The 16985-nt window shown below is 34.3% G+C and overlaps 1 protein-coding gene across 2 annotated transcripts in view; it reads right to left on the bottom strand.

The window, feature by feature from the left end:
- The window catches only part of PDHX (pyruvate dehydrogenase complex component X), a 44656-nt gene that overhangs the window by 24499 nt on the left and 3172 nt on the right, over positions 1-16985 (bottom strand). For both annotated transcript variants that reach the window (XM_039356877.1, XM_039356878.1), the window contains exons 2-5: positions 14517-14600; positions 11427-11527; positions 7185-7387; positions 5564-5662 (exon numbers count right to left, since the gene is read on the bottom strand). In XM_039356877.1, the coding sequence (XP_039212811.1) occupies positions 5564-5662; positions 7185-7387; positions 11427-11527; positions 14517-14600 (487 nt within the window). The remainder of the gene's footprint in view (positions 1-5563; positions 5663-7184; positions 7388-11426; positions 11528-14516; positions 14601-16985) is intronic.

Here is a 16985-nt window from a genome sequence, read left to right as displayed (position 1 = left end):
ATGGAACCATCCTTTCTTCCCCTCCTGTTAGTTTGCAAAGCCAGAACTCTACACTAAGGTATAATGAGGGTGAACTTTGTATTTATTAGCATTGATATGAAAATCCTGTTCTAGTTTCTAGAACTGGATATTCAATAATTTGATTGATGCATTTGGAAGTCTGTATTGCCACAAAGTAAGGCAGGAATGCTGGCAGGAAGTCTTATCATTTCTCTATCTACTTCTGCCACAGAAATGTGTGGGATGGGGTTGGTGAAATTCCTAAAACTACTGAAAAAGGGAGCTGTTGTATGCTTCCCACTTGCTTCCAAATTCTGACTTTGGTAATGGACACAGGTCAAACTCTTAATGTTTAAGTATTTGGTTTGAGTGCAACAACGGCCATCAATAATTTGGGGAAAGGCAGCACTGACAGTATTGTAATCTCCCTTCTGCCACTCAGCTAATCATGAGGAGGAAAAAGAAGAGATCAAAGTAAGTTGAGAGGAAGCAACTAAATTTCATTTTTAATGTGTGCCATTGTGCCCACAGGAAAAAAAAATGACAATAAAGGTTATCTATAACCATCTATCTATAACCAATCTAATACTCTGGCATAATAGTCAATTCCTCTACAAACACTTCAAATGTGGAACCCACTGAGCAAAATCTCAGTTTACAACAACATTTCTGCTAAGAAAGAAGGAAAGAAAAGAGATGAGGAATATTTTTTTTCCAGTCACTTTAATTTTTGTTTCACTTTGGAGATTATCGTTAATTTATTCTTCTGCATTCGCTGTCTTGCATTTTCAACACAGCTATATAAAAAACAGAAAGCTGCTCTATGCAGAAATGAGCTTTTCTTTGTTAAAGGTTCATTCATTCACATCTAGTCTGCCAAGATATGTGTCTTCATTTCTTCTCCCTCTCTTTGATCTAATGGATTATATCTTTTCATACCATTACACCAATTTATTTAAGCACATTGGAAACAATAAAAGCAATTTACTGCTTTCCAGTGTTGAAAATGCTTTGGAGATGCTTTGCTGATTTCTTCAGAAATCAGGTTCTCCCATCCTCTCTTAGAGTGAAGTGCCTTATCAGCTACTGTATGCTTTAAGCCAGGGGTTCTCAACCTTGGCAACTTTAAGACTTGTGGACTTCAACTCCCAGAATTCCTCAGCCAGCTTTGCTGGCTGAGGAATTCTGGGAGTTGAAGTCCACAAGTCTTAAAGTTGCCAAGGTTGAGAACCCCTGCTTTAAGCAAACATCAGAATCTACCTAACAATGACTAATGCTAGTTAAGTATTCAGCCATGGCACTTTCACTCATAGCAGGAGAAGAAACAATCTCGCCCCCCCACCCCCTTCCTGACTTTGGATTCTGTTTTCTTAACTGTGATAATAATAATTAAGAAATTACATTGTTTTCTTAGTTAACCCTTATTTTGAACTTGTGACTACTAATGAATATGCAGAAGACATTCATCCACAGATGTGGTGATGACTGCTAGCTTTAATGACATCACAGTTTCATGGAAAATATGCCTTTTAGCAGCCATTGGAAAAGCCAATTAAATGAGATATCAATGGTCATGCTGGCTGAGGAATTCTGGGAGTTGAAGTCTACAAGTCGTAAAAGAGCCAAGTTTGAAGACTCCTGCTGTAGGAACTCAGCTCTGTATATCCACCAAGCCGTCCTATGTTTCTCAGCCTGAAATTGGCTGAAAAAAAATATTGGTGTGAAGTCATCCTTTTAAAATTCCACTGCTGAGTGTAGATTTGAGCTCTCAGTCCAGCCACCCTAAATACATCTGTCGCACTGACTCCAAAACAGTGATAAACAACTCCACTATTTTGTCATGTCTACCCTATTTGTTTAATTATGTTCTTCTAACTACATGCATTATTTTGAAATATGTTTAACAAAAAATGGTAAATAAAGCTTTTTTAAATTACACTACACTTAGACATCACTGGTAATGCAAGCATGTGTGCCTGATATATTTGTTTTAAACTATATATAAAAGAAAAAGAACTCAAAGAACATCCATATTATGGAATAATTGCTATTTTAATTGCTCATTTAATAAAGCAGTAACATTTCATGGAAAACAATTTTCTTAACTGAAAAAGTAATTACTATTATGTTCAGAGATAATCAGAAATAATGAGCAATTTAAGTATCTTTTAGAAAGTTTATACCATCAACTTCTTTGTTATTTGTTTTAATTTATACAAGATTTGAAAGTTGACATTTTCATCCAAATTTTTAATCTGCAAAACACTATTATTTTTTCATAGTACTGCAGAATACTTAATACATTCAAAAAAGATGAAAAAGTAGTAAGAATAGTTTTAAAAAGTAATTTATTACTTACAGAGATCTTTAAATTATCAAATATTACACATATATCTTCTTGTAAAACCCAGTCCCCCATAAAATGCAATTGCTTCATTTATGATTTTTGTAGATTATATACAACTGCTTTTTATGAACAACTTCAGCAAAGCCTATATATAGGTCAGGAAGCTCCAATCTGGACAGAACATAAAAAAAAAAAAAGAGTCTGGCTCCAGATCAGCAAAGAGGAAGCTTAAGGCTTTATGTTATTTTCTTATTTATTCAAACTACTTGTAGAATGCATATTTAGAGTGGATAATTGCAAGGAGATGAGTGTGGTTTTAAATTGGAGGAAGAAACATTAACTTGTGCTATTTTATGAATCTACTCTGTCAGCAGAAAATACAAATTATTTGTAAGCTTTAGTAATGGAAAGTCAAAGATCACAGGGAAAAAAATGGAAGAAGGATTAGATATAAAGAGAACCAAGCTAATGACAACCCTTTAATCAAAAATATATTTGGAAATAGGAAATATAAATAAATAAATTTAACTAGTGGATAGTTTCTGCCTTGTAGGATTAACTTTCAATGGTAAGGAACCAGCAATCAAGAAATAGACCTCAGACTGGCATTTGGTAGGACAGCACTGAAAGCCTTAGGAAAGATATTTAAATGTCAAGATACCTACAAATACCAATATTGTGGGCAATACTTTCTCCTTTGATACTCTATGGAACTGAGAGTTGTACTTTGAAGGAGAAGGCTAGAAGGAATATTCATGATTTTAAAAGATGGTTCCTCAGAATACCATGGATAGTCAACAAACAAAAAATGGATTATAGAACAAATCAATCCAGAGTTCTCACTTAAGTATAAATAACAAGCTTGAATCAAACTTTGGGCACATTATACAAAGTATAATACACATTTTTTTATTATGATGGGAAAGGTGGAGAGAAACAGGACAACTAGCTGCAAGATAGATAGACAGATTCAATTACAGAGCTGAAGGATGAACCACTGGAAGACCTGAAGGATCAGGTTGGTGACAGATCATCTAGGAAAAGCTCTATGTAGTAACTAAGAGTCAACATTGATTTGGTAGCACATAGCTAATCTATCTATTATGAATGAGTCTTTTTGTGATGTCTAGGACTTTAGCTAGCAATTACTGTAACACAATTGGACTATTAAAAATCATTGAGAGTTTTGCCAATGACTTCAATTAAGTATGAATTTGTGCTCTCAGGGCATTGGTGGGATAGGTAAGGTTCACTATGATGAACAAAATAAATGCAAACCTATTACCAATTTTGCTTCTAGGGGGCTTTTTAAAACACTATTTTACAGCAGAGATATCTCCCCCAAAACAAAACACTAGAACTGACAAATGTATATAATCAAATATCACAGATTTCTTGAAATATGTGCTCTATAGGAAATATAAATATTTCTATGAAAAATTGTAATTTGTGAGATTCAGCACAAGTATCTAGCCATTCACTGTAGTATGCCTTTTACTGTAATAAAAGTTTTGCTAAAAATTGTGCTTTGCTGCCACCTGCAGTTCTCAGACTGGGAGGGGGGGGAATCTACAACATCAACTAGTCCATTGCTTATTGTTTTATTTTAATTAGCATTATTGGCTATAATAAACAATTGAGGGTGAAGGGGAGAATTATTTGCCATACGATACCTCCATTATCAGGTAATGTAATGAAAATATAACTTGCTCTTATCTTAACTAGAAAATACATAGGTTCCAGCCAGCCTTCTGCTCATAAGGTGAATGAATGTTAAAGGCATGTCTAAGGGTGAAAACCATTAACTTTTGTTCTTGTACAAAACCGGTGTTACAAGTCCATGGCTATTAGGGAAAATTAATTACTGTATTTCAGTGACCAAGAGTTCCCATCTGCCATGAACTAATTATGTATTATAAATTACATTTACATTTTTACAATTACTAAGATTCCTGATAATTAGTTACTGTTACATGTGAGGTATTACGTATTCAGCTTACTCTTCTGTCTAAATTGGGTCACAACAGGAACAAAATAGAGGTTGTATTTATTCATTATAATTCAAAAATCTACTATGCCATTTTAGTATCGGCACTGTCTTAGCAGATAGCTTCCCATTATCTCTGAGAAGTTAGCAATATTTAAGTGCCCTGTTATGAAAGACAGATCATTTATTAAAAGAAATAAAAAGCCCATAGTTATGAAACTATCACTCATAAATCTAAGCATAATAATTTCAACTACTATAACTGATTTAGAAAATGCTGAATAAGGATTCTTGCGTAAGCTCTAAAATCTTTTATTACCAAGGAGTCTGTATGATACACAGCTCCATACAAGCTCCATCATTAATTTCAGTGCAAATAGAGGCAATGCAACCCTGATAGGATTGCTTGATTGTGTAAATGGCCCCGCCATTCTATAAATAGAATCAGAAACCACTGCTGTAACTGATTTAATTCCTTTCAGAGCATAGCATTTTCACAATTGTGACAGCCAGTGAAGAGCTGGATGGAAGAAAACCTTATGGTGCTTGTGAAAGAGTTGTCTGTATGGCTCAATCTTGAAGTATCCATTTTCTAACAAAAATCAGCTGCTTTAAATGTTTGCGTAATTTCTTTATTCTATATGACTTTAGTCTGGTATCAGTGACTCAGGCCTAACCTTTGGCGACTGTATGGGAAGATGCCTGCTTGTCCCTGGTGATAACTGTTCCTCTTCCAAATACATCGCAACAGTCCACTTGAACTCATTCATGCATCTCTTTAATGATCTTCTAATTTCCCTCAATGCTGCCAAGCCAATATTAAACTTAATTTTGGCATGGTGCAGTATTTGCTCTGTAAACTGTTTAAGTCTTACACCTTAAAGCTGTCAAGTTTGAAAAACGCTGGTTCATCCTTTCTCTTTCTCCCCCTTACTTTTCCACCTAAATTCTATTATTTCTGTACCTGTGTGATTCACCATATGTTTTTACTCAGTATGTAACTTAAAATACTCTCATGGCACTTCTACACCACCACCGTCACAGTTTTAACTGACAAACTAATTCCTTCATCCCCATACCCCTTTCTGTTTTTGACTTACTACAACTGATACAAAGTTCCATTTGCTAGGAAAGTAAGATGCCAACTGATATTGTTGATTCTTACAAAAATAGAAGGAACATAATTTATAGAATTTGATACGTAAAGAAAACGTTCACATTTCGCATACTCTTTTGTGAAAATTCCTCGAGGTCCTGAGGGTGTGCAATGACTTGCATCAACTCCATGTGTCTCCAAAATATTACGGGCAGCGGGACTTAAGCGAAACCTAAAAGGCAATGGTTCAACTGTATCAAGAGGACATATAAAAAAGTAACACATCATTTATTAAATAAATATATATACCATACAGTTCATATTTTGATAGTTTATTCTAAAATTTAAATGTCAAAACAATTCTATCTGATTATTAAAATGATACTGAAATCCTACACAATAATCTCTAAAAATTAAAAATAATTTATCTATGGAAGCAACAGCCAACAACAACCATATTTAAGAATACTTTGCAGACACAAACTTTCCAGATGTGTTGGTATATAATTCAATTAACTCTAGTGAACATGATAATTCCCAGAACAATAGGACACAGTTTAACCCATCTTGAAAGAAATACTGCTTTGTTGCAAGTATGTTATATTTGCTTTTAAAGTGGTGATTCCTGAACTGATAACAGTTTGCCCCAAATATTAATGGCTTCCCTTCTTTACAGATACAAAAGGAATTACCTATAAATGAAAAAAAAAATACTCCATCCATTTTGCCTTTTAATAAATTATAATGTTATATGACAACTTAAAAAAAAAGATACGACTATAGCCAAAAGCTGAAACCTATTAACAGTTTTAATCAAATGAAAAATATCATATTGGGATATATTAGAGACATCCTATGAGTTAAAATTAAGAAAGAATTAAGCAATGTGGATCAGAAGTGTGCAAGATAAAATATCAGGTACTTCTTTTAGTCATGTTTTAAGATACCTTGTCCACAGCCTGGTCTATTTAGTTTTTTTTTTAAAAATTTCTATTCTTATATTCATTGAAATGTTAAGACAACCAATACATCAACAGTAAATTTTATAAGAAAAGATTTATTGCATCTATGTCCCTGATATGGAACACCTCACCTCTGGAGATGAAAATGATAAATTTTGCTGAATTTTGTATGGCAGTCATGACTAAACATTTTATGAGTCCTTTGATAACTAACACACAATAATAATACTGACATTAGGGGTTGGACTTGAACTGCTGGAATATTTTATTGTTGTTTTGTTGATTGTATGGATTTGTATGGATACATCAAATTGATTACTGATGTATTGGTTGTTTTGGCGGTTAGTTTCTTCTATAAACACTGTAAATAAATAAGGTTTTCCATCCAAAAATGTACTGATGTAAAGGCTTGTCCTTCTACTTATTTCATTTCCTATTTCTATACCATTGATAGTGCACAGAGAAGTATCATTTTTAGAGCTCTAGTAACTACTATAGCACTGCTACCAGTAGTATTACTAAGAATAAATGGACTGAAATTAGAATTGTTGGGAATTCAGTAAACTCTATTAATAGAGTACAAAGTACAAATTGTTGTGAGAAGATAAGCTAAAATATAAACTCTGCTTATTTTCTGATTATTCTGCAACTTTTAGAATAGGATATTAAGATATAATTTTTTATGAATCAGCAACAATCTAGTTTCTCACACGAAAAATACAAAATTCTATAGAGGACTCAATAGAAATATGTACTGAAATAGATCAGTCCATGAGGTACGCAAAGACTTACTGTACTTTTCCAGGGTGCTCTTCTATTTTATGCACTAATGGGAGGGTAGCAGAAAGAGTTGGGGAAGAGGCTGTTGATGCTGATGATGTCACAGACTCGGAAGGTGCATCACTTGGTATATCAACTTGTTTCCAGTCTTGTCCTTCTTCTACTAGCAAACCAATTAGTACACCTAAGCGCACATTTTTACTCCCCTCTTCTTTCTGAAATAGAAACACAGAATAATACTGCAGACTTATGAAGTTAATATGCTTTTTGCATTATTTAGTGAACAACCAATTTTAAAAATTAAATCAATCCCAGTCTGCAAACATACAAATAAACTAATATACTAACAGGATCCAATCTGGGTCGGTCATTGAGACCAGGGATTTTGCCTTCTAAGCTGTGGGACTCTTGCTGGAGCCCATTTTATAGTGCCTGTTGTAAGTGGCTTTTTAGATGTTAGATTGGGGTGTATTGAAGGGTGGCTTTTAAGTCATTGGATTAATTAACCACTAGATTGCAAGAACACAAGCGAGCAATCAGATGAAGAGACCCGAACTCATTGGTAGCTTCACGCTGCAATGAACAAGGACACACATTCAACTTTGCAATGACTAAGATTGTTGGACGAGCAGGCACAAAAACAGCCAGGGAAGTGATTGAAGTCTGGGAAATAGGCCTCTTGTCAGTCAACAGGAGTGCTGATTTATCACCAGCCTATCAAGTACTTAGAAGGCAAGGGCTGGGCAGCACAAATGACAGCTAATGACTTAAAAGCCACCCATCAACACACCCCAATGAACATCTAAAAAGCCACTTACAACAGGCGGTATAAATACCATACACAGAACAGCACACACTCTGTTAGAGAGAAGTTCCCTGAAGAAGGGCTCCAGCACAAGCTCAGAAGATAAAACCTCTGGTCCCAGTGACTGACCGCAGTATTATCCTGGGACATGTATATTTGCCTTCATTTGTCAGATACTAACAATTTTATGCTAGTCACACAGTATACCTTATATTATATTTACTTGATTAAAAAAAAGAGTCCTTCATAGTAACTGTATGTGATTGAGGTTTTGGGGGATCCTTACATCTGCTATTAAATAGAAAATTGACAGCTAAGGAACAGGAACTACAACTAGTTGCAGACCTCTGTAAATGTCTTTCAAGACTAGCTTCAATATTAGTTACTGCTTCAGAGAGATTGCCTAGTAAATTTAGTCCTTGTTGGCACCTGGGTGACTTCCTTTTGCTCCTTTTCCTCCTTGTCCAGTTATCAGTTCCTCTCATTACCATTCAGTTTTGTTTCTTCTTTTCTATGTTTCATTTGAAACATAAAGAATTTCAAAGCTGAGTCATTAATAAAAGTTTTGAGAGGTTCCTTTGATTTTAAGTGAAATGGATGGTATACTTCATTTTTCAAATACTGTTAATGATCTTCACTAGAAAGAATTTGTAAATATAGTAAGAAATGTTTACATTTGGCTATCTGAAACTAAACAGGAAGATACAACAGATAAGATAGTTAAAATTAAATATACCGATTTTTCCTTGATTTCCAGGGGGAAAAAATCACTGGCCCATTCTAAAAATCGTTAACATATTATTGTTTCAATGAAATGTGTGCTCAAATCAACTAAAAATATTGGGACTTACCATATGCCATTAAGGTAGAATAAATGGATTTGAGAAACTAACCACATTAAAATGTTTAACTATTGGATGAAGGGTGTGATAGGAGTCTACAGCTACCCAAAGTGGTGAGGCCTCTGCTATGATGTCACAGTACAAGCTTCACCCTTTTAGTTTCATTATGTTGCCACCTACCAGTACAATACCCCAAACAACCCATATTTTATCACTTGCCCCATCTTGTACTCTTTCTGTAGACTCTGCTGCACGCTATTAAAATTGGGGAAGTTGCAAGCTCACTACTATATTAAACATATGCTGTTTCTAAAAAAAAAATGAAGTTACAAAAAAGTAGAATAAAAGATCTTTCAAGAAAAAGGTCTAAAATTAATTGTGATGAAGCTACATTAACTAATCCATTAAAATCAAATGAATGCCAACAAAAGACCTTATTTTCCATATGATCTATACTTTTTTCATTTATTAAGAAATATTTACTGATTTTGGCTTCTTAAGTGTCTCAATTGTTCTAATAAGATTTATGCAGGAAATGGGTTCATTGATGTTCTACAGAAGATGAAGGTCTTGACTGCACTGATGGTGCATCTCTGGAGGACTGACAGAATCCAATCATTATGGTTCCACAAGAAATTGCCAACACTGTGAATCTTATATTGTGAAAGATAGGTCCCATCATCTTAGATGCAGCCCCATTATCTTAAACTCCAGACAGGAATTTTCTTGCTTGATTTCTTCTTAACTGCCCAGAAAGGTATTTTATAATCCATTCATATATCAAGCTGTCTTTGATACTCATTTGCAAAGCATAGTTCAACAGAAAGTTTCTACTGCATGTTTCATATCATGAACAGTATGATATTGCTATAATAGGATTTTAACATGGACATAAATAGTGTATACAATAAAAACTTTGTACAAGATATGCTGACAAAAGTGCTTTTGCACAAGGCTTTCAATGGTTAGTGATCTTTTCTGTCATTATCTCCTTCATTGGCAGTATTTTTAATTTACAAATATTTGAGTTTCTACTATTTACAACTACTCATCATATTGGCATTGCAAAAAGATATTTACTCAACCTAAGAGTTATGTAACGTGCAACATATTCTCTCAAACCAAAACATGGTGTTAGGCAATATTGTATCATCACATGATTTCAAAAGCAGGTATTTGTCAGATTCACCTAGCAATCATTTTCTGAAACCAAAACAAGCCTATATAGTCATATGAATAATAATAAACGGTTTTACCAACATATATTTTATGTTTAAGCTAATAAAAAAGTTAACATTTCAAAAATGTTACATTTCAATGAAAATCTATTGTTAGCAAGTCAACAGCAAACAATATTTTTCAATGTATTGTAGAAGAGAAGGACTAAACTAGTTGTTTTGTAAATTGCTATACATCCGTACTGATTTGGTAGTACTCCCACAGACTAAATAATATATACTAGCCAAATAATATATGCCTGCTAACTGCAATCATGTTCGTCCACATTAAAAGTTTATTTCCTTATTGATTTGACAATTTTCCACGGACAATATTTTCAATTCAAAATGGCTTTATTCACATTCCCATTCTTAGGATAATGTTTTTGATTTCTTCACAGCTTACCCAGTTCCTAGTTTAGATTTCTAACCGTGTGATTTATGCTTTTTATGATTCCTTATATCCACATTTTAGAATAAGTCATCCTAAAATGAATTGATCATCAATAAAAATTTAATAAACATAACTTGAAAGCAAAGAAAGATGCTTTCTAGTGTTCTAGGAGTCCAGCTGAGCAGATTTGTGGGACTGTAGTTGCATCACTGTTGCAGAAATCTGTAAACCTACCGTAAATGCCGGCGTATAAGACGACTTCCGCGAGCGCTGAAATCAGCGCCAAAGACGGGGATCGTCTTATACGCCGAGTCATCTTATACGCCGGAAATACTGGTAGTTTCCAGCGTATAAGACGATGTTCTAGGAATGCGGCCCGGCTATAAAGACGGGGGTCGTCTTATACGCCGGGTTGCCTAATACGCCGGCATATACGGTATTTCAATATAGTATTTTTTTTTAATTCTGCCAATTATGGTTTTAAAATAGCAAATATTCATAAAGCAATTTTTGATGTCATATAAAAGAAGATAGTAAGAAAAATTATTGAGCTTTTATTTTTGTAAGCCACCTGGAGTCACTGAGAGTGAGTTGGTACCCATATCAATTTTAATAAACAAACAAACAAATAAAAGTCATGAAAGACTGAAACATTCATTCAAGTGAATACTAATAATTCAGTAGTTTCACAAAAGGTAACGTAACACCAACCAAACACATTTATTTATGTGCCCCATCAATTTAGCATCGTTCCTATTTGTAGAAATTGCAATAAAAATAATTTTCAGTCATTGTGATTTAAAATTCTGGGAGTTGTATCCTAACCTGGAGTACCAGGTCAAGGAATTCTAATAAAATACTAAAAAACAGGAAAAATAAATCTAATAAATCTAATAAATAATCTAATAAATAAATAAATCTAGTGAAACCTAATTTATATTCTAAAGGTCATAATATTCTAAGGGCCATAATTTATAATATTTAAATTACTCCTACCATTATTTTAGCTAATATGCCATCATCACTTGATTCCAAGGTAACCACTGCTTTATCTGTTTCAATTTCACATAGGGCATCTCCAACGTTCACCACTTCTCCTATAAAATGAAAATAAAATTCAATCTTTTCAACAAATTTCATAAGTTTTAATTCATAGTTTATATTAAGTTTATAAACTAAATTATAGTTTTTAATTTAAAAGTAAAATCAATTAATTTAAAAAAACAATGAGTTTTGTTAAAAACTGTAGTGAACAGATACAAAATAATTTGTTTTTAGATAAAGAAAGTGCATTTCAGTACAAATACATAATAATTGGACATTTACAAAGGATATGATCGTATAGTGAGCATTGTAAGTATTATCATATCCCTATTACCGGTACTTATTATTATTTTTAAACTAAATACAATTCTATTACTATAACTTCCTGATTCTAGCAAGAATGTACAACATCTTTGTGTACTAAATGTTCAAAATCTAGATATCTCCAACATTGGTAATTGCCAGTTACAGCTTTATTCATGAACAAGTTCACCACGTAGCTTGTCCTAGAAGAGAAGAAAGTCAAATACCAAGTTGCCATATGAGGAACAAGGACAAAGAATAGGTTCAAAAGCTAAAATTAATGTCTGGTCAAGTTAGAACTGTATCAATAAGGTAAATTAAGAATGAAATTAATATGGCGTCCTTACTTTTATTGTTTGTGCCCATATGTAAAACATAGTGAGAGAAGGAAAAGTGATATTAGCCACTGGCTGATATACAACCAGCTGTATTAGAATTGTTTTCAAATCTAATTCAGTATAGAAAGAATAACAAGAGATTAATTGATTTGCACAAGCCCTTCTTCAATGTATTTCTTTCCACACATGTTAAGACTGCAATAGCAATAGCAATAGCACTTAAGATTTATATACTACTTCACAGTATTTTACAGCTTTCTCTAAGTGGTTTACAGAGTCAGCCTATTGCCCCCAACAATCTGGGTCCTCATTTTACCAACCTCGGAAGAATGGAAGGCTGAGTCAACCTTGAGCTGGTAAGAATTGAACTGCTGAACTGCTGGCAGCTGGCAATCAGCAGAAGTAGCATTCTAACCACTGAGCCACCAGGGCTCATAAAAGACTAACTAGGAATTATGGGAATTATATAAATCAGCAACAGAAATGAAGGATGAGAGCCTGAGTCAAAGAAAGTTTACATAGCAATACCCAGGATTAAAAGGAAAAAGTACTAACTGGGCAACTATAAAGCAATGTTCCCAAGAAGAGAAGGAAACCAAATTTATCCAAGAGAAAAAAAGGACTGAAATTTTAAGACAGGGATTACTGCCTTGTGTCAATAAAGGATGCCAGGTAGTTAAGAATAAGCAAAATTATTCTAAGTAATAAATTACAATGAACTTGCAAACAGAAATTTCATGCAATCTGATATTTTAGTATTAAAAATCTCTCTAAATAAGTAGTACAGTACTGTCCCACTTCTCCCTTTTTTTTCATACACTCACACAAAACAAATTGAAGCAGTAATTTGACATTGCTTTGGAAGCTCCTAAAGGGAAGAAAAATCCTATTAGAAATATGTATTTAATTTCTGAAGTTAAAAAAGATGAATTTCTATATAAAATATCTTTAAAATGCATTTTCTCCTAAATTCAATAACATACACCTTTGGATTTCTATATATTAATGAGTTAATCGATCCAGAATTCTTGGTCAACTGAAAGTTGGCTAGACACCTTCCATTTAAAATGAATTAAACTGGATAGGTTCCTGAATGGTTCTGTAATATATTCAGTACTTCCTCTCTAGAAAACTGAAGTAACAAAGGTTTGATTCTTTGTCATTTGACTGACATTGTGTACAATGATGATTTTATTAAAAAAGGAAAAGGTCATTTAATTGTCATACTGAAAGAAAGCAAACTGACCTGCCTAAGCCCTAAATTTAATTTCTCATAATTTTCCACATCAAAGCTTAAAGATTGCACAATTATGTTAAGAATTTTAACAGCCAAGTCATTGAAATGACATGTACAATTCTGACTTCTACTCCCTCTGCTATATTTATGTAAAAACAAAATACAGGGAATATGGAAAGAATAATGATGTAGGTAGATCATGTTCCTTTGAAATGGCAATTGTAAACAACAGCCACTGGCAATGTTTCAAAATCATTATTAGACCTCCGCAGATATTTCATTTAAAAGTGTCTTTAATAAATCTGAAGGGGAAAAAAAGGAAAAGGAGGACAAAGAAGTGAGCTACTTATCTATTCAATAAATTCAAATGCAATTTGTTCTATTTGCTATAATCAAACCCTTACAGCAGTGGTTCTCAACCTGTGGGTCGGGACCCCATTTGGGGTCGAACGACCATTTCACGGGGGTCGCCAAACAACGCAGTCCGCCATTTTTTTTCCCCTTGTCCTTAGCTGTACTACTCCCTTTCATTCTATTGGCTTTTGAAAGCCAATAGAATAGACTCTCTTGAATAGAGTCTAATTCTATTGGCTTTCAAAAGCCAATAAGAATTGTCCAGGCTGTCTCTGCCCTGCTGAGCCTGCCAAAAGTCCCATTCTGCAAACGGTGCTGCACCAGCTGAGTAGTCCTCGACTTATGACCGGTTGAGTAGTCCTTGACTTACGACCGGTTGGGGGTCGCGGTATTAAAAAGGTTGAGAACCACTGCCTTACACCATGAGATTTTAGTTACATCAGCAACCATAAATACTTTTCAAATTTTACTTAGAAAACTGTGTATATATAAATAGAAAATTGATTAATAAGTTTCTCTTACATAATTTAATTACCATCATTTATACAATAATCATACATTGTTTAATCCATACATCCAAGCAAAACTATAATGGACAGAGCAAATTTATGAAATATATGGATTAATGACATCTTCAATACTCTGTAAAACTGATAAAATTATGCATGCTAAATCCACAACAAATATCAAGCCTAATGTAGCAGCATTATAATAATATATTTTTATGGAAAAAAGAATCAGGAGAAGATTATATTGTAAAAGATAAAATATTTCAATATTCAAGACAGTATTTTAATAGCTCATACTCACCTTCTTTTTTCAGCCATTTCACTATATTTCCTTCTTCCATTGTAGGTGATAAAGCAGGCATAATTATTTTAATAGCAGGGATACCTGGGAGGATGGGAAAAAAGTATCACCATCATCATCATCATCTTGTTTCAGTTTCATGAGAAGAGCCAACACAGTAAATCCTAATCTGTAAATTTATGCAAACAACTTTTATCAGCCACTATTAAAAACAACTAGAGAAGCGATGCTTCCACAAGCTGTACCAAATTCCAGAACCATGTGTGCTAAATGTAATTCATGGTGTAGTGGTTCTACAAAGAGCTCCTATGAGGACAATCTTAAGTAAAGGAATGGTAACTATGGGCTGTGAAAAAAGTTGTGCCATAAGCATATCATATCATATCCTTAACTTAGTAGCTACTCATTGACAATAGAAAAGGCAGATTAGGTGGAATGAATTAAAAAGTGGAGTACAGAAATACAAAGCTAAATTCTGAAAAAACAAAATCTATCCCAACAGTGTTCAAAAACTACTTTTAACGACATCATATCTGACATGAAAAAGGAAAGTCTGTCTTTGGTGTTTCCAAGAACCCTGTTGATGGTCTAACTGGGGAGTTTGGAGGACATTAGTTTTTAGTGTAATCTTGTATTACACTATCTGTATATTGAGCCCACATTAGGCTTACGCAATGCATAACAAATCCAAATTATACCAATCTACAAAGAAAAAGTTAGTAGTCCTTGTGTTACGACTGTAATGGAGCCTGGCCATCACCATTGTTAAGTCACGATGATTGTAAATTAGGTGACCCAAGTGACCGACTCAATATTACGATCTTTTCTGCATCGTAAAATGCAATCATTTAATCATGGGATGCTGCAAATGACCATAAATGTGGACCAGTTGCTGGGCACCCAAAGTGCGGTAATGTTCTCGCTGGGGCAGGGGAATGGCCATCAAAACTTGAATCTGGGTCATAAGTACCCAGGGAGAGCCTCAAAATTTCAAATGGTCACTAAGCAATCAATCATACGTCAAGGACTACTTATAACTGACCGGTGACATTATTTAGTAGTGTTACAAATAGCAAAGAAATTATAGGTGTGGATTAAGCAAGAAAGGTAGTTTGACACGATGTTGCAAAAGCAGACCATATTGTGACATGTGATCTCATTTTAGATGGATAATCAGACTGTAAGTGGACAGCATCTACAGAGAGTTACTTACCTGCCAAGGGTTTTATTTACAGATATTATAAGAGATTTAAATGATTTACCTACATCCCTCCCCCGAAATTCCCAAATTATTAGCTTGCAATTCTATGCCAGCAGAAGAGGATCAGAAAACAACTCCTCCTCACCTAGAATGCCCACCACAAAAAGCCCACTTCTGCCTCATAGATTGACAGGGAAAGGGCAGGTTTGAAGAAGAAATATCTCTTCTTTTGCAACCATGTAAATCATTGTTCTCAAATATATTCATCGACCTGCATGGAATTTTTCACAGCCTACTGCAATCTGAATACTTTATTCTTTAAAAGAGTTCCTTACATTTTTGAGGCATGGGCTTTGATTTAAAGGCAATCTTTTACTTGAAGTGATATCAGAACGGTACATTACAGTTCACCTTCCCTTAATCTATCATAACAGAGATATAGCTGTCAGAGTCAGACTTGTTAAAGCTTGAAAAAAGAGACCATTGAGGAACTCCATAACAGCAGACTAAAGAACACTAAAAACATTTCAGAAAAATGCAATGCTGCCAAGAATGCTGCATGATTGACAAGCTAGATTCAGCAATTCAATGACACTTTAGCCCTGGGGTGTTCAACCTTTTGGCTTGCCTCGGCCCCACTGATTGAAGAGGGAATAAAATATATAATATATACATGTAATGTATGTGTGAGTGTGTGTATATATACGCGGGAGAAAACCCAAATAACCAAAGACAGACAGACAGACATATATACATATACATATGCATATACATACATATACATACACATACATACATACATACATACATACATACATATATATATATATAGTAATAGTAGTAAAGTTGGAAGGGACCTTGGAGGTCATCTAGTCCAACCCCCTGCTCAGGCAGGAAATCCTACACCATTTCGGACAAATGGCTGTCCAGTCTCTTCTTAAAAACTTCCAGTGTTAGAGCATTTACTGATTCTGGAGGCAGGCTGTTCCACTGATTAATTGTTCTCACTGTCAGGAACTTTCTCCTTAGTTCTAGGTTGCTTCTCTCCTTGATTAGTTTCCACCCGTTGCTTCTTGTCCTGCCTTCAGGTGCTTTGGAAAATAGCTTAATTCCCTCTTCTTTATGGCAGCCCCTGAGATATTGGAATACTGCTATCATGTCCCCCCTTGTCCTTTTCTTCGTTAAACTAGACATACCCAATTCTAGCAACCGTTCCTTATATGTTTTAGCCTCCAGTCCCCTAATCATCTTTGTTGCTCTTCTCTGTA

This window comes from Crotalus tigris, unplaced genomic scaffold, assembly GCF_016545835.1.
Source record: "Crotalus tigris isolate CLP2741 ecotype Arizona unplaced genomic scaffold, ASM1654583v1 scf7180000018831.1652172, whole genome shotgun sequence".
In the NCBI taxonomy this organism is placed as follows: Eukaryota; Metazoa; Chordata; class Lepidosauria; order Squamata; family Viperidae; genus Crotalus; species Crotalus tigris.
Note: the sequence above shows the minus strand (reverse complement) of the source record. Positions and strands in the feature narration are given on the sequence as shown.